At 37.1% G+C, this 25068-nt stretch overlaps 1 protein-coding gene and 1 long non-coding RNA gene across 13 annotated transcripts in view; one reads left to right on the plus strand and one right to left on the minus strand.

The window, feature by feature from the left end:
- Positions 1–8837: 8837 nt before the first annotated feature.
- Positions 8838–23773, minus strand: LOC144375398 (uncharacterized). The gene is made up of 2 exons (XR_013435149.1): positions 22428–23773; positions 8838–20570 (listed from the first exon to the last, which is right to left on the minus strand). It is a non-coding gene; the product is annotated as an uncharacterized LOC144375398 (long non-coding RNA).
- The window catches only part of Magi2 (membrane associated guanylate kinase, WW and PDZ domain containing 2), a 1272989-nt gene continuing 1271360 nt past the window's right edge, over positions 23440–25068 (plus strand). For 2 of the 12 annotated variants that reach the window (XM_078040153.1, XM_078040152.1), the window contains exon 1: positions 23449–24260. In XM_078040153.1, the coding sequence (XP_077896279.1) occupies positions 23960–24260 (301 nt within the window). In that variant the 5' untranslated portion in view covers positions 23449–23959. Of the gene's footprint in view, positions 24261–25068 lie in introns of all 12 variants that reach the window. The other 10 variants (XM_078040150.1, XM_078040151.1, XM_078040155.1 and 7 more) reach the window with 6 other exon arrangements.

Raw genomic sequence — 25068 nt, forward strand, 5'->3', positions numbered from 1 at the left:
GGACAAAATATAAGTCCCCAAATTATGTCCACTATGACCTATTTGCTCCAGCCACACCCTACATGCCCTTTGCTACCACTCAGTTAATCCATCTGTGGATTAATTAACTAATTAGGTTACAACTCTCATTATCATTATGCCTGTGAACGTTCTTGAATTCTCATTCATGAGATTTTGGAAGACTCCTCATATTCAAATGATAACACTGAATGTCTTAGCAGTTTCTTCCTTATTGAGTGTCCTCTGCCTCACCCCAGGGATGTTAATCTGGTTGGGGTACTTAGGTCTTATATAGTAATTCATTAAATGTTTTCCCATCTTTTGGATTCTTAGGATCCCTTTAGCAATATTATGTTAGGAACTATCCTAGCAAAAATATTTCAGGACAAACCTTAGTTTCATTGCCACATGATCAAAGCCTAAGACTAATCAGTGCCTCCATTCAATAAATTCTCCCATACCTAGCCTTGTGTTCCACTTCTTGTTGTACAGCTCTGAAGCTCTACTCTCCCATTTTCTTCTCAAGTTTCTGCCAGAACTTGTTAGTAAGATATGTCAATTCCTTTGCTACATAAACTGTTTCCTTGTAAAATTGATTATACTTCTCTGATAAGGTTGTGTTGAACACTTACTGTAACCATTAACTGGAAGCAATGAAGAGAGGTATGTAAATCATGAATGAAAACATTATCTTGAGATATACTTGTCTCAGAGAACGTCATTACATAACCTTCTATGGCTAGGATAAGAGGGCTTCCCTTGATTATTATGAAGTTTAAAAAAAAAATTGGGAGTTCAAAAATTTCAGATTTATCTACTCAAATAACCCTGTTTTGTCCAATGTACCATTTTCTTCTTCTAAAACCACATGTGTTCACATAGGGGTCTCTTGAATCTATGCATTCAGTGAGCACTGAGGCTCTGTCACCTTTCATTAGATCCTGAATCTGATTTTCATCATGTTCTTCCATGATACATTTGAAGGTGAAAGATTCCCTAAAAACTTCCTTGGAAGTGCACTGGATTTCATATTGTTCCTTGTTTTAGTATTTGGCTGATTTGAGCTTAGCATTTTACTTTTTCAACATTTGTAGTGCCAATTAAGAGAAATCAGCTCATACAATTCTATAATTATTGCTGGTCATATACATTTAAAACACCACTACCATCATATGTTTTAATACTTCTCCTTTCACCTGTATTTATTCCAATTAAACAAAGGTAAAAACCAGGAATTCTCACCATTTTATTTACCACTAGCACTGAACCTTTACTGTTATCAAAAGAGTGAGTAATGCTGCTCTAAAATCCCAGCCTTATTGTCTACTTTAAAAGAATATTCCCATTATCAACTTTCTTCCCCTAAGTTCTCCAAAGAACAAGGCACAAGGTAGAGAATTAGGTATCACTCTCTAATTAGATGATGCATTTTCAGGGTTTAGGAGTGAGAAAATAGGAAAAAAACAATAAAAGAAGGGGTCAACATGCTCGTCACTACTTACTATAGAATAACTGCCCATCCATGTGGCACTGTCTCTAAAGAAGCTAAATAAACGAGTAAATATTAGGGTGTTTTATCTAGGAAAGGTAAAGGTCCAGAACTTATCTAGTCTGTCTTCTCTCCTACTGACCAAAGTTACATTCCATGAGAAATCATTTCCCTTGCACAATAGGCTGCATATGAATGAGGAGGGCAAAAAAATTTACTAGCATAGTTCAGACCTCATCATCAACATAAAAGCCTGAGTCAGGTGGAAAAATATACATAGCATGGGCATGAGGCAAGATATCATGAGTTGTGAATTCAAGGAGTTAATTAGTGCCCATGCAAAGCAGCAGTTGGTCTAAAACATGTGACTAGATGTCTAGAGACGATGAAGCTGAATGATATTTAAAGTATTTGGTTTAATTTTGGTTATGTTTATGAAAGGAGAACATAATTAAATTTGTTTTGTAAGTAAGTCTGATATCCTTTTCCTGTTGATATTGACACCACTTGTGCTCACTAGTAACTGAATCTACATTAACTTCTCATTAAGTGATGTACTTTGTGCTATTTTGTTTTCATCTTTGTTTTTGATAATTTGAAATTGCACTATGCTTTTCAATTTTTTAAAATTTGCTGTTTAATTCAGGAGTTTTAAAAGAATGGAACATTTAAGATTTTGTTCCGGGCTTACTTTATATTCTTTAATAAATTGCTTCATTATATAACATTTTAGCTTTAAATAAAATAAGTTAAATAACTTTTAATTTCATGTTATGTAAAACAATAAATGTGCCTTTACTAACCCATCTGTCTAACTACAGATCTTTTCTAATTCAAGATGTGGTACAGATTGTAGGTTACAGGTATTATTTATTTTTATAAGTAAATAAGTTCTTTTTCAAGTGACATTTGTGATTATTAAATTCAGTTAATATTTGTACAGAAATTAATTGGACTTCTTCTTCCCAAGGCTCAACAAAAGTCCATTGATACCATATTTTCTGTTTCTACTTCTCAATTTTAATTAATTGATTTTCTGCATTATGTGTTTGAGTTAAATTTTCAATGTATCTATATTACTGCCTTAATTTATGAGCCATTGAATATCATAAAATAAAGACAATTTCATCACCATTTATTCCCCAGTCTTGTCTCTCTCTAGAAAAGGAAAAAAGAAATAGCTCTATAAGCATCCATCCATTATCTTTTAGTATTTGAGGTTGCAAATGTTTAATTTTTAATCCAGCTTGGAATTCACCAAAGGTTTCTTGTATTTTTTCTGATCCCTGTGTAACATATATATTTTGGGTCCAGAATTTTAATACCATAATTTCTTTGTCTTAACATTACAAAAAGTGTAAAAGGATATCTGCATTGTTAATTATTCTTGGATTGTCTTCTTTAGCTATAGATATTTTAAAAGCATTTATTCTGCTTTTTCTAGCTAAGTCCTTTCAAGACATATCTTAGGATAATTCTTCCCTTCTAAGATGAAGAATTTCTGTTCTGCATCACAGTTTGTTTGCAATAGTTCTCTATATTCAGTTTGCATGTGTGGTGTTCTATGCGTCCATCCTTGAATAAAAATTGCTCAATCCTAATTAATAGCCCTGGTTAGCCTATTATTAAGAAACATGTGTTCCTGAAGTTATCTCTTATTGCCTACTTAAGTGACAATAGAAACCTTCTTAAAATGGAAAGCAAATTAACATATAGAATATTTTAGAACAATTACTGACTTTTAACAGGCTTGACTTGTGAAGAGAAAATTGTTGTTTTTTTTGGGGGGGGAGTGTCTTCCATTGAACCCAGGGCACTAACCATTGAGCAACATACCCAGCCCTTCTAATTTTTTATTTTGAGACAGGGTCTCTGTAAGTTGCTTAGGGCCTTATTAAGTTTCTGAGGCTGGCTTTGAACTTTCGAGCCTCCCGCCTCAGACTCAAGAGTCACTGGGAATACAACGGAATGCCAGGGCATCACAAGGAATCTTAATCTGTTGCTTTGCTTTCTCTTCTAGGATGAAAGTTTATTTTTATATTCAGCCTGTATTTATTTAAATGTCTTTTGCTGAAGCAGTACTTGGTAATCTTACACACCTCCCAGTAATTGTTCATCAGCACTGTCCTCACATATAGGTAACACCACATTGCAAGTTTCCATGTGCCAATTTTCCCCTAATTCTCCAATCCTATTATTTTACTGGGATCTAAATTTTCAGAGTTTCTTATGGCTATGAGTACATGGGGGATGGTAAAATATAAGAAGGCAATGTCCCCAGCTAACATTAAAAGCAAATTACATTTCATGAAATGGATGGCTGTTCAAATGTCTGCATACCTGTACTACAGATGGGTTGTGAGTGTGAATTGTGGCCCTGCTCAGCTTCCTTCTTTAGCACTGCTCACAGTTCGGAGATCAAGTATGTATAGGCTTCCAGTTGTTTCTCAGTCCAGCCAGTATCTATGTAATTCTGGCCATGGCTCCCACATACTGAGGAACAGTTATCTTCTTTCTTTTCAAGTATTGCTTGACAGAGTGACTTTTCATTTTTCTTCCTTTTAAAAGGTGATTGAGAGGGGGCATGTCAAGGATGGCTTATGTGATGTTTCAAGCAATCATTTTGCTTCTCAAGAGCAAATAACATCTGCATAAGGGATGACTTTGAAAAAGGAAATATCATCAGGGGGCTTCATTTACTGATCTGTGGAGTGGTTATATTACATTTTTTCCCATCAACTTAAAAATCCCCAGACATTAATTGTTCTTGATACTCAGAGTGGCTGACAGCCAGAAGGGAAATCTAGGGATCAGACAGAAGAACATGACTTGGCTCTATAGAGAAACATATCTCTTCAACAGTATATTTTACCATGAGATAAAGGAGTCAGTGTTCATACACGTACACACACACACACACACACTAATGAGGACAAACTTAAGACAAATAAATTATTAAATTATTTTAATGGCATATATACTAGAATCTATTCACTTTGAAAGTAGAATTTGGAAAGAGATATTTAAAGAAGCGTTGTAAATAGCTAGTGTCCCTTCATGTTCCTTAAGTATACATGCAAACATACACATGCACACATGTACACACGCACAAACACATACACAACAGGATTTTTCTATTTTACTCAAAAAATACATTAAAGATTCAAATGTATTTAACAGTTTGGTAATGAAAAGATTGTAAAAAATTTGCAAAATCACAATGAGATAAGAATTCTTAGTTTTTTTTAATATTTGACAAGATTTTTGAGTCTCTTAGATTCATCCTCTAAAAAGGATATGCCTATCAACTTAGTGACATTGTATGAATTATGATGCATTTATGTGCATGTAATAGATGTCAATTTCTGCTGCTTAACCTTATAATAGCAATTTATTTTCGTAAAAAAAAATGTGAAGGTAGGGAGTATAGATCCCTTTTATCTTTCTGCTCCATCTTTCTTATAGACAAGGCTTTATCTTCATGTTTGACATATCTTGTTGGCAAGATGGCTTCTCTACTTCAGCTGTGCATTGGGTTAGAAAGAGAAAGAAAAAAGGAGGTGTCTGTATTAGGGAAACAAAAGTATTCCAGGAATACCCTGCTGGGTTTGTACCTGTATCTCCTTGCCTCTATAAAGTTACATGGCCTCTGTTGGCACAGAAGTCTGAGAGAGTCAATATTTTATCTGGAAACATTGCCATTCTGTGCAAAAAAGAACTTCTATCCCTATAGAATAAGGTAAGAATAGCTTTTGGTGTCAAGATTTATTGAACTAGAATGGTATATAATCACAACTAGTACTATTAGGTGGCCTAAAATTTGCAGGGTAATTCTGAATGTTGAAACTCATTCATTTTTGCTATATTTGAATTACTTCTTATAGCTATTGCAACAAACTTTTCAATATACTTTTTTTTCTTAGCCTCATATAAGTGAAAATGAGGTCATTGCAGGATATTAATAACTTTTACATACTACAACATTGTTTTTTATGCACCTTGCCTAAAGGATGGCTTTAGGGCTCCTGTTATGATAAACACCAATCTCCTTCGGACAACATTTAATTTCTAAGTCATACGACCCATCCACAAAATCTCAAGGATTTTTCTGAGTTAATTACCAATGTCAGTTTAAAATGATACTTGTTTAACGTTTACATCTGTGAGACTACATCTTGAAGAATATAAGCATGAAACATTCTTTCAAGATACAATTATTTTGTATATTTCTGCTAACATTAACATCTGAAATCCAGTATTTGATGGACTACTTTTTAGAGTCTTAATATTGTCACCTCTTAAGTAATACTTTTTGCACTTATAAAAAGAACATTTCTTAATTGTATTCTATCTTCCATTGAAATGTAAATCTTAGGTTCTATGCGTTTCTGAAAATCTTTATCTTGTTGATAATCAAGATGGGCAGATTTTTCCATGACATTTAGGTAGTAGGAAAGGAAGAGAGAGTAAAGATAGGATACTTGTTCTATGATTCTATCTAAACGGTTCTCAGATGTGAACATAACACATTTTTTTCTGAATGCAAATTTAATAGTAATTCATATCTAAGATAATTTGATATTACAGATTTACATGTAATTTCAAATTGTCTATGAACTTAATTAGAATTAATTCTATCTCATCTTACACATCTTATTGAATACATTTTTCAAATCTAATTCCAATTTGAGATGATTTGTGATTTCTAAACATTTACATGCAAGTGTGTTAAGGTATCCAATATATCACATGACATGTGAGGTTTAGATAAAATAAGATTTTCTCCAATTATAAAGGAAACTAAGTAACCACCTTGTGTATAAAAATGTTTCCCTTATTTGCTTATAGATAACACATTGAGGGAAAAATGTATATGTGAAAATGCAATTGAGGAGATAACCAAATAGGAATTTTAAAAAAGAAAAGAACAAGAAACTCTATAAAAGACAATGTACTTCATATACTACATATGCATATAAAGGTATATTTTAGATATATGATATATGAATATATAAATATGTGATATTCTGAAGAAGCAAAACTGGTAACAGAAACTCGCTCATCAACTTTGTTTTCTATTATAATGCCCCTTGAGATCTGCTCTGCAGGGTAATTCTTCTCCCCCTAGGTAAATCCATAATTGGGCTCCCATAGCTATCTTAAATATTGAAAATTTTCTTTTCTTGGCACTTTAGTCATTTAAACTGTTTCAGTTTGGGAGCTGATAGGTGTAGCCAGAGTAGTGATAAAAAACCTCCAAGCTTTATTCAAAATTAAAGCTTCTGCATTCACCTAATCAGTCATGCTATTGAAGATAGGTCTCCAGAACAAAAGTGGGACCTAGATAGATACTTCAATTCTTTCCTCTTTTCCACAGTTGCAGCTTGCACTGTTTCTGACTACACCAAGGTTCAAGTTGGAAGAGGAAAAGAGAATAGTCTAGAGCACAGGAAATCTCCTGCATGCTGGTGCTTTGTTGAGCTGCCCATGGATGCTGTCTGGGCTTGGTAGGGGTCAAAGCTGATTCTTGGTCTCCTGTCCTTTGCAGAGTGTTTCAGTTCACTGCAGGGTTCCTGAGGACATTTTCTCCTTTCCCTTGGCTGAATTTCACTGACAGTGATTTTGCTAACAGCAGTCTATCTCTCCATAGACTGTCTCTGTTGGAATTATACTGACTTTTCAGCAGCTCTTTGAGACAAAGCCCAATTAAGATGACTCCAGGCCAATTTTTCACCCACATATGTGTACAACATACCTGTGCATATATTTTTGGTACATTTTCAGTTATAAATTTAAGCAACTGTTCAAAGCAAAGCCCTCTGTGGCACTAGTGTTGCCTCAACATAGATAGCATCAGTAGTTTCTTCTTTGTTTCTACTTCTCCATACATATCTATTCATCTCAAAATTCCAGGTATAATGAATGCTTACTTTGATTTTTCCATGTGGGGAAAGGTGTTGGGGAATATTGGAAAGAGCTTTTGTCATATTTTTTTTTCACTCCAGCACACTCTACAACAACACTGCAATCATCTACCATATAATACCTAGATCACAGCGGTAGCTAATGTTGTCCTCCAGTAACAAGAATTTTGTGATACATTATGTTTAACTATCAATATTATCTGTTTGGGTTTTGGTCTTTCCAAGATCAGCATTATTACTTTCTAGGCCCATTTTATGTAAACAAATAGGTTCCCTTTAAAAAATGTTAAAGTTTTGTTAGTAATAAACCAATGATTTGATTTTATCTTGTGAAAAGTAAAGGGAATTTTGCTCATTTGAAGTAATAGTAGGAATTTTTTGTTTTAATGTTTAGATGTTTATTATATAAAAATAAATACATTTGAAACAGGAAATATCACTATGAACTTATTTTAATCTTTTGATGTGTTCATTATATTACATACAAATGTATTTTGAATATCTATTTAAAGCTCAGTCCTCCAAGAGGGCCTAAAGCAATGGCCAACAGATAGCATATATGAGCCAAATTACTGAATTCTGTTTTCTAAATAGTATGTGTTTTTGAAAAAAGCCAGAGATCTTGAAGGATAGGCATATTCCATAACTTGTGAAGAGAAACAATATAAATTTGGAACAAATTGTTATATCAGAAAACAAGGAATGGCTCAAAGAATCAGAGGGCCACGACAAAAGGGCAAGGAAACCACACTCAAGGAACACTTATTGGCCAAATCTGGGACAATTTGAGGGTCAATATCAGGGATGCTGGTAGTACAGTCTATACCTAGCAAAGTAAGTAAGAATCTAGGAGTCCATACTGATATACACTTTAAAAATAATTAAATAAAGAGACAGCTATTAAAGGCTCATTCATTTACTGAGACTAAAAAGAACCTGTATAGCAAAAATATTTCCCTAGTCGGTTATGAAAAATCTAAAACAAAAGCCAGTCACTTGGGTCCTCATCTCCTGAGACACTGCACAAGTGCTGAAATATCAGAAACTTTGTGAGGGAAAATATTTTTGTATTACAAGTATGTATTTTCAATTCCGCTGAGTCATTTTAATGTCATGTCTCTGACATCTATTTCAGTATGATGCTACCCTTCTTCCCTGGTAGAAACTACTTTTGATTTGGCCTGCCAAAAGGTCCATTATGATGTATTGATTACATGATCATCTTATCTCCTAATTTATTACTTGAGAACATAACAAGATAGTATCTCAGTAAATATGAGAGTCTATCAAAGGAAGCAGAATATGTATTATTTCATAATATTTACTATAAAAACAGGAGGATATCAGGGTTTTGTGAAGTCTGAAACTTATACAATGTGGGAAGCACTCTTTAAGAATAAAAACTCAAAATTGCAAACACAAACTTAGATGTAAAAACAAGTATTTATTTAGAATAAGAAATGACATCCCAACAAATTACTGAAATTATACAAAACATTGTTAAAATTATAATCCCACAAATATGACATAAGCAAGAAAAAATTGCTTTTTTAATAATTAATAGCCTGCCATACTTCTTTAATATATTGTTCCCTATACAATTTGATTCAGTATTCCCTGATCAAATCATTATATGACGATAATTTTGTGATATCAAACATTCTATGGTAAGAATAGAAAGATTAGTTTTTCACTTATGAAACATTTTAAAATTATTAACATCTTAGCTTTTTTTAACTTTGCAATTGGTTATTGAAAATATGATGTAACCATTTAGGATTATTTTTAAATTTTGGGAAAAAAATCTCTTATCATTTCTTTTGTATTTAAGCCACAACATGAAAATGTTATTTCAGAGTTTCTGGTAGAGTAAATAATCTTTTATTCTTTTTGAAATAAGATTAACCAACCCATTTATAGATGACTTCATGTCACCATGCTAACTGATCAATGTGGGGTTGAATGAGTATTCCTAGAGCCATCCCATTCCACTAAGGGACAACTAGACACCACCTAACTCTACACAAAAGGACAGAGAGCACATAGTATATGTCACTGAACTTATACTAAATGTATTGACTCAATTTACCTTTGGGCAGATCCCGAAGTCAGAATGAAAACAGATTGATTTAGTGGATATACATATCCGATAACACTATTGAACACATTGTTAAACCCTTCTCTTGGCCATGAAAGGTGAAAGTGCAAGTGAGGGGATCTAAAGCTTGTGTTTTGGAGTTGCTGATAACCTTGTGCTGCAAATGTACTGGGACCAGTCTTTATTACCAGTGAAATTATCTCTGTTTGTTTTTTCCCAGGTGTATTTGTGCTCCTCCATAAAGTAGTGCGTAGATTTCAATTCACCTCCTCCATCATCCCACAAAATATGTCTTGAGCTTCTCTGTGTGCCAGGCCTATTCTAGGTACTGGGAAAGGAGCAGAGAACAGAAGAGGAAATGTCTCATTTGATAACATGTCTCATCTCCCATTCTAGAGGGAGAAGATGTGCAATAAAATGAAATGTATATAGGTGGTTTTAAATAATAAATTTTCTCAAGGAAATGAAACAGGTTCCTGAAAGAGAATAGACTGGCAAAAGAGTGGAGGGAAGGGAACTATATTAGATGAATGGAAGGCAGAAGGTCTCCATGAACTCTACCCAGACCTAAAAGTGCAAAACTTGGATGCATGAGGATATGAGGAAAGAACAATTCAGGTAGAGGAAAGAGCCAATGAGAAATATGTTTGAATGGTGTAAGTGTCAGGAACAGAGGTATCACAGGATACAGTGAGCAGAGGAAATTCAATATCTACTTGGTTCTCATGATCTTAGATTTCAATTTATTTTCCTTAAGAATCCCTTCAAAGATATCTTTCAGAGAAATGCCTGGTGCTCACATAGATTGATACACCTGAGATAAGGGTAAAAGAAACTGTGTTGGCTGGTGTGACTGATGAAAAGAGGTAAAAGTGAAGAGAGATGAAATTAGCTTTAGTTCTTTAATTCTTTTCCTTTCCTGTTCCCTTGATGTTGGCTCAGTTCACTGAGACAGTACCATGGAATTTCACTGATACAACTTGGTAGAATTGGAAACCACCAGAGAGATTTTCCTAAGTGAACCTCCTGAATGTCCTTGCTTTACACATATTATCTCCTTGGGATTGGCATAAAAAAATATGCCTGTGGAAAAACCTCCTGGATACTGCATGACTGTTTCCTTTTCCTAACTCTCTTGCCACATCTCCCATCATCTCACCTTCCTACCTTCACATACAGCTCTTCCATTTCTGCCAAGGACATAGGAGTTGAAAAAACCTTCGGGTTCCAAGTTATGAACACAAGTTCCAGTAAATATAGTGCAATGAATGCTTCGAATATAATTCTACCAGTCTAACTTAAGAAGGGAAAAAACTAACCACACAAAACATGCTATTAAATCATGATTTCCATAAAGTGATAACTAGCTCTCACTGCCAATATATTTAAGTGTGGGCTGAACATCCATCATAAAGTATGGTAAACTGAAATACTGAATTGAAAATTATAGGCCAAAAATGACTCAATCTTTACATATTTCCATGAATCTAATTTGCATTCACTTTGAGTAATCATAATTCAATTTAACGTTTTATTGTTTTGAATGAAATAATGATAAATATTCTAGCAGATATTGGCTTTTAACTAGAACAAATATATCATGGAAATTGTACTGAAAGTAAATGCTAAATTATTAAATTGTTCTGAAGATACATACTATGCTGGACTGTATGTACTCTAGGATGAATTAATAGTGTTTCTGTCCTAAGGAAACTCACAAGTGATAAAAGGAGAAATGCAGACTAGTAATTGTGAAGCAGTGTTTCAAATACACAGATGTTAGTAGCTTAAAGATGTAGCAATTCTATAGGTTGTGGGCAGGGGACAGTGAGAGCAGGCTCCCTTAGGAGGAAATGCTTGAAGCAGAGTTCATCAGACAAAAAAATAACAAATGAGAAGAATACTAAACAAAGAAACAACAACACAAAGTCTCAGAGGCATGGATTAGCACCATGTACGGTGAGAAATCAGGGGAGAATTAATTTTAAGCAGAAATCAAATTGTGAAAGATCTCAAAAACTAATGTATAAAGTAATCCAATTGAATGCATAAATCAGTGAAAGTTAGAATTACGTACTTACTCTGACAAGCTAAGTTTCCACCTCAGGACATAAATATATTTTCTTCTCTGCCTAAAAAGCCTTTCTCCAAACTTTTTGCAAAATTGAATACTGTTTATTGTTCAAGTCTTGGTATAAAAATCACTTGCTAGGAGAAGCTTTCCCTTACCATTCAATTAAAGTAGTACTACTCTACCACACTCACCTGCTAACTTTCCATTTTCTTTGCATGTAAAGCTTTCAGTATAGATAGAATGGAAACATACAATAAATACCAATTTTACAACTCTCTATAACATGCCCACATCCCCTTGTTTTCTAATCTTTACACTCCTCCAAATTAGACTGAGAAAATCTTGGAAATTGCTAAGCAACGTTTGGTGTAGTGCAGACTCCAGGGAATTGTTAGCTGGCAACATTCCCTTTATCCTGTAAAAACATTTTTTTTTCACTAGTAGCCAAATGAGTATGACTAAAGCTGAAGAGACCCTTTCAGAGATATTTGCATTTTATTATCTCAAAGAAAGAAATCTCTAGTGCAACATTATCAGGCAATATGACAAAACATAGTGAAGCATTTTGTAAAGAGTAAAAATGGTTTCTAGCCATTTAAATCATTCCTCCTATGCAAATCATTCTACTCTTGAGGACAGACCTACATTTGTCTCCAGAGAAATAAATTGGGAAATAAATCTCAATTAATTCTGGAAAAATTAACACTTCTTTCATTTAGTACTTCCTGCTAAAATGTAAGTTTTGAGTAATATTTATTTAATATCCTTTAAAATATTTTGGAGGCTTAAAAATTGTAATAAGTTTATTTTTCTTGTGGTCTATATTTTAATAAATCCCTAAAGCCTTGCAATTACATAATCAAGCAGACTGCATGTTCCATTGCCTCTTCGATTTTGGTTAAAAATCCCCAAACTCACATTCTTATGAAATAAAGAAAATATATCTTTATTTCTAGTTCTCCCAGCAAGTTATTGTTGACAATACAAATAAAATTATAAATGCAGCCTAAGGTGGGAAGCACAACTGCACTGCATTAAAATATGTCCTTAAAATCTTAAAAATATTATTAAAATGTCAGTCCCTGTACTATACAAGTTTTTAATATAAGGAAATAATTTAATTGAGATCCAAACTAGATGGGATTTAATTTATAGACTACATAAAACTAGTAATTGAGTGATGTCAGGGCCACTGTTAACTGTAGGTAAAAATGTTTATGATTATTATCCTTTAAAAGCATGGAAAATTTTATCCCACACTTACATAAAATTTTGAATTGTATTATATTTATTCATAGCATTTCTTTTTCAAAGTACATTATACATTAAACATATATTAACTCAATTTATATTATAAATGTATATTAAAATTGGTTAGTTCTTTTCAAAATATTTGACAGCTTTAGATTCAGTGACTCTACTCAGGAAAAAGCCTAGAAGATATCCAGGAGAAAGGATTTCTAGAGGTGATCTCACAAATTGAATGTGAGGAAACAATGGGAGTTTGTTGGAAGAACTTAAAATATTAGAGGAGCACATGAGAGGGAAATAGGAGTTCTACTGTGTGCAGTCCTGGTCAAGTCCCATAGAGGGAATTATCCTATGATCTACTTGAGAAGTTAAAAGAGAATTTCCAACGGAAGCATTATTTGATATTAAATAGGATGATGAGTACCTGGTCTTGAAGCATTTATAGCTGATCTACCCATTCTGAGAATGCATTCATGTTAATGATTAAGCTAACATGGATTCTCAATAAACAGGTCACATTTTATACATAAAAATGATTTGACTTGTTCTTTGTGAACCTACCTACATGTGCTTCATATTATTCCTTTCTCTTGATATCTTAACTCTTTTGATCTAAAGTTTGTTAAGTTCATCTCAGAATGTTAAAATAAATAGCTTTGCTTTTCTCCTCAATTCTACTGCCTACTCTAATGCCCAATTTTCTCCAGATATTGAAGAAATGGTTTTCCAAAGTTCTGATTCTTTCATTGTCGTAATTGAGAAGTTGGTCATTGTCATAGGATCTAATTGAGAACTTGGAAGATTAAAATTCTCTAAAGCAATTAAATGATTTCCAATTATTTCATGATCTGTCTTAAAGTATGTCTCTTTCTTAAAAAAACTTAGCCTTCTTTTTTTTTTTCTTTCACTTTAATAACTGTTACCTTGATAGATAAATTGAGACCATTCTCTCAAAATTCTACTGCCGCAGTCTGGCTGGGCACAAAATAACCGAGCTGCCACCAAGCCTTGTAGGTTCAAACAGCATCTCTTTATTTCAGAAATCTCACCGGCCCTCTACACACACTTCCTGGGAACACACTCCCTCCACCAGGCTCCATGTGCCAATTCTCTCAGAAGCCAGTGAGAACTCAAAGGGAACTCCAAAGTAGTGGGTGCCCAAGGCAGCAGGATCCGCCCTAATCCCAGAGTGCCCTCTTCCCAGCAGGATCCGCCCTAATCCCCAGAGCAGGGTCACCTTTCAACCATTCCCTATGGCAAAAATGCCAGGGGTCATTCAACTAATCTGGCTCTCAACACTCTACCATGTTCACAGAAGGCAATTTGATTCCTTTTGATCTTTAAAAAAAATCCTTTTATTTTTCTTTTTTTACTTTGCTAGTGTGAGTTGATTTTGTGCTTTAGGGGCAATTCTCCTCTTCATATTCATTGATGGGTATGTGTTCCATTTATTCCTCCTACTATAGTGTTCTTTTCCTTTTTCAACCTCTAGAAGGAATGAAAAATGTAAGTCATGCTCTCAAAGTAAAACTGAGCCATGTCTGGAATGTTAAAATCTTAGGAAGAAATGTGATGACAAGGCTCAGGTTGCATGTCATAAGAGTTCAGTAGGAAAATGACTTAAGCTTCTTATGTATAAATAAAAAACTGATCTTAAGAGCGTTGCTTAACCTGGACTTTCAAAGAATCCCTATTCGGGCAAATGGTTGGTTCTCAATGGATGTAAGAATTATGAGTAATATTTGGAAGATATACATATGTATATGTTCAATATATAATAATATATATTCAGTCACATATACAATACTGTATATATATATATATATGTATATATATATACACACAAATAATACAATCTACACATTTTTAAAGAAAGAAGGGTAAGGATAAGATTACTAGTATTGATCATATTCTGACTCTCAAAATTGTTAAAAGTGAATTACACCACATGGAATAGTGTCTGGAGAGTTTTGCAAAATTATTAAAATTAGTATAATTAGAATTACATTTTCATTGCCTTCAAATGTTCATCAGCATTTGTGCTTCTCAATAATCTGGCTAAAGAAGTATGGTGAACTTTTCTTTCAATTTTTTTTTATAATTTGCTTTTCCAAAGACTACAAAACACAGCTGACTGTTCCTTACTATTTCAAAATCTAATATGTTCACTTTCTTCCTACAACTTGCCTTTTACCTATATCCTTTTTCACTACTAACAGGAATTAAATCCATGATATTATTATTCCTTTGTTTCTTATTTTACTTTCTTTAAACTCAAACTCTTGTCACTTAAAATATAATAAAAAGATAAAAAATAATAAGCAGAATTAGAATGTAGAAAGTAGACATATAACAATTGGTTCAAGATAGTTAAAATTATTTTTAAACTCACATGGAAAATGATGGAACTCAGAAGGCATACACTGAGAAGAGTTATAGTGAAAAAATAATGAGTTAAGATATCTATTGGAAAAACAGAGGGAATAATATGAAAAACCAGAAAGTTGTTAGAAACAGTAAAGTAAAAGACAAGTAAATAGTATTTTATAAAATTTTCTGTAGAAATGAGCACACACACACAAAAATTGCAAGATGGTTTTTTAAAAATTAGAATTTAAAAAACTGCATGTGACAGAAAGTAAACTATCCACTTAAAAGGAGGGTGGGGATAGACATGACTACCTGATGGCATGAAGTCAAAGTATCTGAAATTTTTTCAGTGTTTTAAAAAATTTAGTGAGAACTGGCTTAAAGTAAAAAAAATATGAAAATGTCTTTTTGAGTTTAGCAGAATGTGAAAGATGATAAAAGACTGACAAGAGAGCAAAAGAATAAAAAAGAAAGATAAAGTAAGATTGATATTCAAGCAGTATGACTGCATGAGATTGGATTAGAAGGAATACATTTCCAGGTTCAAGAAAATATTATCCTGCTATATTTTATGCAGATGTTGAATACTGTAACAAAAGCATCATGGGTCCTTATTAAAGTAACCATTCTCACTACATAAAATGTTGCAATGGCTTTAAAGTAAGAGAACAAAAAAAAATTCATGTTTTCTTGAGCTGGTCAATTTCTTCACACTTTGTGAGCTCTATAGTTAAGACGGAGCAATGATTTAAACAATTTGCTATTCCAGTTCTCTTTCTCCACTGTGTATATATTTCATGGATCATAAATTTCATGCAAAGAGATCTTTTACAAGAATCAAAGTCACATCCTTCAAGAACTTTCTAGCAATCAAAATTATCTGATAATATCATGAATTTAAGTAGTCAAAGTTTGATTCTTCCATCTTTTTCTCTCATGTTTTCAGATCTTTTGGGGAGAGAAAGAGAGACAGACAGACATAAACAATGACAGTGCTGTTTGAAATCAAATTCCTGAGTTATAGGAGAATTTGAACCAGATATTTCACCCCAATGCTTAGAAATACCAAGAGGTTTTATATAATGCAGAAGCAGGCTCACTGAACATTAATTCTCAACTAAAATGATCCAGTTCTGGCCTTCTCATGCAAATTTAATTGATTTAAACCTAAAAGGTACAATTACTAAAATGTTTGAGGTTTTGAGGTAAAGAGCATTAGCCCTACAGAGGTAATATGACATGAGAGTACATAAAACATACAGTTCCATGTATGTGTTTTATGGGGTGTAAGCCCATAACCCTTCCCTTCACTAACTTCAGGAGGCCTGATTTCTTAGCATTAGATATTCACATTGAAATACAGTTTTATTCACTAGTTTTTCCTTTTTTTCTAGGCCCAGCAAAGAATGTTATGAACTAGTGCTCACTCACAGATTTTTCCTCTTGCATTTTCCATTCTGCTGAGTAAAGCAAGTGGGTCAAGGTTTCAAAGTGTCCTCACATATATCTGTAGCCCAAACTCTCTCCAGAACTTTAGTTTGTATTTCTAGTTGCTGAACTTAAGCTGGGCATACCTGTGAAGTCACTGGGTTGGGCCAACTATGCTGGAAATCACCAGATAAACATAGCAAATCCTCTCACAGCTCCATTTAGAACAAGTTTGGGGAGAAAGTCATATTTTATGGTAGTACAAATATGGGCTGACTAGATAACAGAGTCTAAAGTTCATAAGAAGTTTTATGTGAAACTGGAAACTTGAAATAAAATTGTTCTTCACAGGAGAGGTGATTATAAAATTGTTAGAGATATTTTGGTAGAAAAGCCTAAAAGTTTCCATGTGAATATCATAACAAATTGAAAAGGAGTTTAGAAATAGGAATGTTCATGGGCCAACATGGAGTGCATTGAGTCTGTCCCTTATCACCATCAGCACCATCTTCAGACTCTGCCCAGATGCAGTGCTGTCCCATGTCCTCATGCTCACATCTAGGTATATTTGTCTTTTCCTTGTCGTAATGAGCTTTTCTATATTTTATTATTATAAGATACTACTATGGGTATAAAGGAATAATAATTTAATAAAATAGATAAGAATTCATATTAAGTAGTGATCATATAATGAAATTTTAGGCACTTTCACTTTGGACATATCTGCCATTATGCAAACTTTTACTGAGCTTTCACAGTGTGTCAGACAGTGTAAGACTGTAAAGATGGGTAAGACATGGAATCCATCCTTAAATTCACACTCATTCCTGCTATGGAAGAGAGATATGAAAATAAGGAAATAACTTAGAAGTCATATTTCCAAAAATGATACATGGAGATGTAAAGGAGAATTGTGTTTGCATCAGGAAGAAGAGTCAGAAATGCTTCTCAAAGGAAAGAAGGTGGCCCCAGAGGTATGTCTAGGGGATAAATAGTTATAAGATGGACCACCGATAGAGGGTTGTATTTTAGGCAAACACAGACTGAAGCCAAGTAAGCAAAGGAAATTAAGCAGTTCAGGAAGGTGGGAACAAAACACTGAAAGAGGAGGGGAAGATACAGGCCTTACCCTTGGGTAGGACACCTGGCTTAGCTGCTCCAGGCCCCAGGTAGGGTGGGAGATCGGCTCAAGTACCACATTGCTCTAATATAAGCATAATTAAATTTGAATGTTGAAATTTCTGTCTTATATTGCAAGGGTCCTAGAATAGATGCTATAAGAGTATTTACTTTCATTTGTTTATCCTGGAGAACCCATAGGTTGGTTGCCCCCAATTCCAACCTTAGGGGTAAATAAAGAAACATAGCTAGTGAGATAGGAAAGGGACAGAGAATCAAAGCCACATCAGGAGTTTTGACTTTGCTGTGTACATAATGTACACAACAAGTGGATTTTAAACACAGGAAAAAGAGTGGTTTCAGAAATGTCATTCTGGCAACATAATAGTGTTTTTTGAGGTAAAAGGATGAAGAAAAACCCGCAATAATACACCTTAGCGGAGTTGGTGACCTGAACCAAGAAGCAGTATGGATAGGAGCCATAATGATTTATAATACTGTGAAGAGTAATGAGTTCCACATCCTAAACTCTGAAACCTAGGAATATGTGATGTTACAGAGCAAAGGGAAATTAAAGTTGCAGATGGAGCTAAGGTTATCAGCTGATTTCAGAATAGAGATATCATGTTGGATTATTTGGTGGTACTGATATAATCACAAGAGTCCCAAAAATTAGAAAAGGCTATCAGAAGTGTCTGAAATACAGGAAAAGGGATGTGAGAAGAACCTGAGTGGCCATTGCTGGTTTTTGTTGTTGTTGTTGTTGTTGTTGTTTTGGTACTAGGGATTGAACTCATGGGCACTCAACCACTGAGCCACATCTCCAAACCCATTCTGTATCTTATTTAGAAACAGGGACTCAATGAGTGGCTTAGAGCCTCGCTTTTGATGAGGCTGGCTTTGAACTCGAGGTCCCCCTGCCTCAGTCTCCCAAGCCACTGAGATTATAGGTGTGTGCCACCACACCTGGCCCCATTGCTAGTTTTGAAGATGGAGCAACTGGACAACAATTGGATAAATTTGGGTCATCTCTAGGAGCAAGAAATTCAAAAAACAGAAGTCTCCCCTGAAGCCACCAGAAGGAATGCAGATCCTCAATCAGTACCTTAATTTATTATCCACAGTTTGTGAGGTCAGAAGTCTAACATGGCCTGTTGAGACCCATCTTGGATTTTAAACAACTAATCTGTTACAGAAACAGTAGTAAACTAATAGAAATATCCAGTTCAACCTTGGCTTGACGAGAGCCCTTGATTGAGAACCACACTGAACATTTACCACTGGGCAAAAATTTGGGACATGTCACATCTCTGATAAGGATTTTTGGATGAGGTGCATCACATGTTGGTCATACTGTCCACAGTCATTCCTCCTCAAACATTTACAGATTTCTTAATATATGAACAACATTTTTACATCTGTTGATCAATCAATTCCTGAGTTTTGTTTCCACATCTGTTCAGTTACTTTAAATGTAGTTAGTATTAAGGAGTTTAAATGTAATATAACATTAGTAGTAAAAACTTTGAGTCACGGGTTTCAAATCACAACTCCATCATTTATTGGTAGTGTGACTTCAGGCAATTTAAAATAACCAAACCTTGGTTTCCTCATCTGTAAAAAGGAAAGGCAATGGCTCACATCAGGGTCCCCAGAATCATGCCCTGAGATGAGGATTGTGTACACATGATTTATTTAGAAAGTCCTTCCACGAAAACCCATAAGATATCAGAGTAGGCAAGCTAGGGTAAAAGGTGATTTCATGCAAAATCCTGGCTCCAACATGATTCTGTGGGGGAAGTTAAGGTATAAATGGACCTCAGATTTTCTTGCCAGTATAGGAAGAGGGCTAGGCTACATAATGAGGTCCATTCTGGCAAGTGGTTCTTTCTAACTCTCTGCACCTTAGGCAAACTGAGACTAGTAACTTTGGGAAATCTTCCAAAGAGAGTTGTCAGGGCAAGCTGTTGGAAAAAAAAAAAAAAAAAAACACAGAAGCAAGGGGAAAGGACACTCAGATTCAAAGGGATCCTAAGACATCAGGGTGGAGCCTGACTGTTTCTGTCACAAGGATTGACATCATAGAACTCTTCTAAAAATGGAACAAACTCAGGCTTCTCTTCATTTATCTTTTAAAATTTCATTTTTTTGGGGGGGGGAACAGAATTAATATCTAGTATAATTTTTTTCTTATATAAGTCTAAATGATGAAATAATTCATATATATATATAAACAAAAAGGTCAAAGAAGACAAAGGAGAAATAAAGCAAACCTGAAAGATGCCAGAATACAAATGAACTACATTATTCTGAACCTAGCATTTCAAAATTGCTGTGATTTCAGCCATATTTTTTTTTACAGTTGGAAATTTGAAATTATTTGAGACTCACAGCTTGTTTTCATCTTTGAAAAGGTAGTCAATACAAACAAAAATATTCATCAGATGGCAATAAATTTGACAAGAAATTCTATCAATCCCTTCCCCAGTAAAATCCCAATTTTTATAGAAAATATCCTCATTTTCTGGTTACCCTATTTTCTATACTGATAATTAATATCTTCAATTCTGACAGCTTTCAAGTTCAAATTTTACATGATACTTAACCCTGTTTTTAATTTATATATATATATATATAATTTTTTTAATAATATATATATATATATATATATATATATATATATATCCACCTCATTTTTTTCAGATTAAGGTATAATCTATGAGATGTCACACAAGTTTCTCTAAATAAAGACAGTATCAATTTCTGACTCCCAAGATTAAAATCTCTTCAGGGTTCCTCTTATACCATGTATCAAAACTGAAAGAGAAAAAATTAATATGAAGAGTTATAAAGTAACAAAAGCGATCAACTACTAAAAGAATAGAGACCACTAAAGAATGCAGTGATAGCAGATACAAGAAGCAGTCACTGCCTCTGGAGTAATCAGGAGGCTAATATCATGGAAGAACTCCCCCAATCTTCACCCACCATTCTACAAGGCTGAGAGTCAGACCTTATTGGAAAAAAATATGCCATGGCTCACTGGACGGCTTCGAGATTTGTTCAGGTGTTGCTAACTGGGCTGGCAGTAATTCACCAGCTGCAATGCTGGTAAAACTTGGTAGGAGGCCACCTACTGACATGTCAGTGAGATTGACAGGGAAGCCACAGACTGAAGAACTACCCAAATTTACTGGAGAGTGGGTAACAATGATCTCTTGGACACACTGGCCTAAAAGTCACTGAGTGACCAAGAGCCCCTCCTTTTTGTCTGTGCCAATCTAGTGCCTTCTGCTGACAAAGCCTAATATTGTGCTAAATGACAGCAAATATTACAGATTTTAGCTCCAATATAACAATTCAGGACAAACAAGAGTAGATTTGGAGCTGAGGAACACTAAATTAACTGGCATGCACTTCCATGACTTCACAGGGTTCTGAAGGATGAGCATGTTCTCAAATTCCTGCTCCATTAGTTTTATATTTTTCCTAACTGTCCCTAAAAGATGGAATAGAACCAAACTTTGGAGGCACTATATACTCATAGCTGGTATGATGCATGGTAAGTTCATGGGAGAGAGTTCAACACAGTGACTGAGACAAAGTCTGCAGCAAACAAACACTGAACGGATGCTTGCATCAACACCAACTAGATCTGTAGCCTTCCAAAAATACATCCCTGTGTACCTCAGTTTCCTTACATGTAAAAAGGGATGAAAAGAATGTCTGCGTTATTAAGGTATTAGGAGAAATACATAGTATAAAGCCTACAGAAGATATATATATCTGATATATTTTTAGAACTTAATAAGTATTTGTCTACCCATACATGGTAACCCATAATTGGTGTTAAACCAATACATATTTTGTTCTCACTTTCAGTTTCCACTTAGGATAGTGCCTCATCCTGCTAAAACCTAACATCCTCTGGTGAGACTGGGCTTTGCTACAAAATCTTGCCTGTTTCTGAACACTGCCTGCAGCTCTAGTTTTACATCCAGGCACTGGCCCTGGATCACTGAGTAATCCTCACCAGCCACAGCCGACTCTTTGGAGATCTGATTTCTTACATGAAAAAAGACACAAAGCTAAACAAACCTTCTTTAAGTTCTTCTTCAGTTCTGACCTAGCTTGATCTTTTTCTCCCCCCAAACAGTGAGGGAGGGAAAGAGGAAGGAAATTACCATTTTGAACACCTACTCACCTGTCCCAGGCAAGAGTTCTGCCTGCTTTTCCTAACTTCGTCTTCACCACAGCCCTCTCAAATTAGTAGTATCAATCCCATTTAACAAAGCAGGAAACTGAGTCTCAGCTGAGTTTCCTTGATACTATGCTCCTGGCTCCTCCTAAGTAGCAGAGGCTGGCTTCAATCCCCCTCTGTTTGGGTCCTCCAAGCATTTTTAACTGTACTGCTTGCCTCCCACATTCCCTTCATCTCAGACATCAAGAATCCTAACTGCTCAATGCTTTTTGTTCACTGATTTAAAAAGATGAGTGGGTGTTAGACTCTTTTTTTTTTGTCTGAAACATATCATTTGAAAGTTAAGCAAATGAAATTCATTTATCAGTTACAGGAAAATTTTAAAAATCACTCTTAATGCCCTACAACACTCGTTGTAGGGCATTAAGAGTGAAAATCAGCAGCCCTCCTGCTTTCTTGAGCCCTATCCTCACCTTTCCTCCTGGTTGAAAACCTGGTGAAAGGAAATGAGACAGTTGGGGGTTAGAGTTCAATTCCAGTCCAGATCAAAACCTTCTTTCTTTTCACTGTAGCAGGAGGTTGTCTAGATCATCTTAAGGTTTCTTCCTTAGGTACAAGTCTGACTGGCATCTCTTTTGGGCAGGGCGTGCCCTGCCTTCCCTGGGCCTCTGGTCTGGGATTAAGCTGTCCATTTCTCTGTGGAGGTTGCTCTCTGCAACAGTCTCCTCTCCAACTTCACCCCAGTAGCCCTCTTCTTCCCGCTCCTCCTACTGAAAAAAGTGAAACCCCTTACTCAGATCCCTAGAATCCCCTGTCACGAGACAACCCCCGTTCTCTGCTAAGTTTCAGTCCTGGCTCCGAGTCCAAGATTCTGCTTCACCTTCTCCCCGCAATCACAGTAACCAGACTTCAGTTCTCTAACTTTCCCTTCTCAGAGGGGGACTTCTGAGAACTTTGCAAAGAGTAAGCAACTGTAAAAGTGAAGCGATGCAGCCTCTCTCAACAGTGACTTCCTCCCCACCGCAGACCTCCAGGCTCCCAGGCCTTCTGCAGTTCCTCGCCAGGTCTCTGCACCCCAGTTTTCTCACGGTAGGATCCGGCTCCAAGAGACATCAGACACTCGGTTCGCCAGCTGTTGAGGTCCCTCTATTTCTGTTCCATCCGAGCTCGGGTCAGAGGAAGTCTGGGCGTCCTCTTCGCGCTGCAGCCTAGCGCACTGCTGGGACACTACAGGGGCTGAAGAAAGGTCCGCACTGGGCTAGCGGCCCTTGCTGCTGGCCTCCCCACGCCGGGCCTCGTCTCCCCTCCTTTCCCACTCCCGCCTCCTCCCGTAGGCTGCCAGGCGGACCCAGCCTGCCTCTCTCTCTGCCTTCACTACCGGGTCAAGCTGAGGAGGGAGGGATACAGCGGCGAAGCCCTCCCTGGCTCTCCACCCGGTGCGCGCGCGCCCCTCCTCCCTCTCCTGCTTATTCCCTCCTCCTTTGCCTCCTCCCCTCTGCCAGTACAGTACAACTAGTACACACACACACACACACACACACACACTCCCTGACGCTGCCTCTGCAGCTGCCATGGATATCAGCTAACAACACACACCCAGGCGCGCGCGCGCGCTCCCACTCGCACCACGCAGGAGTGGCCCCCGGCATCCCTACCCTCTCTCCCCACCCCCACCCCACCCGCTCGCTACTGCTCCTCTGGCTCTGCCGCCGCCGCCGCCGCCACCACAGCTTCCTCTGCTGCGGGGCCACAGCCTTGAGTGTCATTCAAGGGACAGCACAACCTCACCCAAGCTCTCCTACCTCTGCCCAGCCGTCCCTCTCATCCTCCCCCTTCCTCGTCCACACTTCATCCAAAGAAGAGGGAAAGCACCGAACAGAGGGGGGAGGAAGGCAAAGTCTGCTCTTCTCACCCCTTTGCCCCCTTGCTCCTCCATCCTCGTTCTCTCAATACCAACACCCTCCCCAAAGGAACCCCAGGAACTGAGGAGACTCACCCCACTGCCATGTCCAAAAGCTTGAAAAAGAAAAGCCACTGGACTAGCAAAGTCCATGAGAGTGTCATTGGCAGGAACCCGGAGGGGCAGCTGGGCTTTGAATTGAAGGGGGGCGCCGAGAATGGACAGTTCCCCTACCTGGGAGAGGTGAAGCCCGGCAAGGTGGCCTATGAAAGCGGCAGCAAGTTGGTGTCGGAGGAGCTGCTGTTGGAGGTGAATGAGACCCCCGTGGCGGGGCTCACCATCAGGGACGTGTTGGCTGTGATCAAACACTGCAAGGACCCCCTCCGGCTCAAGTGTGTCAAGCAAGGTGAGCGCAGCGGCTGGCTGGGTCCTTTGCCAGGCAGAGGGACGGCTTGCGGAGCGGGGCAATGCCAGGGTGGGCGCGCGTGTGGAAGGGGGTGTGTTGCGCGATGGTGGGGTGGGGTCGAGAGAGGACGAGAGGTGCAAGTGAACTGTGCCGGGTATCCGACTTGGGGGGCCGAGGGGAGGGGTGGAGCAGGTTGCGGTGTGGCGTGCAACTTTGTTTGCGTAGTTAGACCCTCCCCTTTGGAAGGTATTCGGCCTTGTCTGACCTCCTCGGAGCTCCCGGGGCAAATTGAATGTGCGTCAGTGGCATCGCCCGCAGTGGACGAAGAGCTTTGGGGGAAGGAAGGAAGGAAGGAAGGAAAGAAGGAGGGATGGAGAAAGAAGGGAAAGAAAGGAGGAAGGAGCAACTCCAGGGTGCAGCGGCATAACCAGCGGGGCTGGGAGGAGCAGAGGGTGGGAGACCAGTGGAGAATTGCGTCCAGTTTTTTGAGAACTAGACTGGAGATGCCTGGGTCCCCAGTTGTTCCCTAGATATCCCTGAACCACTAACTGGCGAGGAGGAGAAGGAATAAATTGCTTTGGGAGCTTTGATGGGTCTTCTGTAACTTTTTCCCTGCTTCACTCCCCTGTCCCCCTCCCCCGCCCACGGTGGTGTCATGTGGGCATCGCGCGTCACGTGCGGACTGACTAACCCCGGCGCTCACCCCTAGCCAGCAGTCGGGAGGAGGCTCCGGAAGGAGGCGCGGCGCTAGCTGCGCGTTCTACTTTTGGGGGGTCGAGAGCGGAGGATGGTTCCCAGAGTATACTTT

Source organism: Ictidomys tridecemlineatus, chromosome 2, assembly GCF_052094955.1.
Source record: "Ictidomys tridecemlineatus isolate mIctTri1 chromosome 2, mIctTri1.hap1, whole genome shotgun sequence".
In the NCBI taxonomy this organism is placed as follows: Eukaryota; Metazoa; Chordata; class Mammalia; order Rodentia; family Sciuridae; genus Ictidomys; species Ictidomys tridecemlineatus.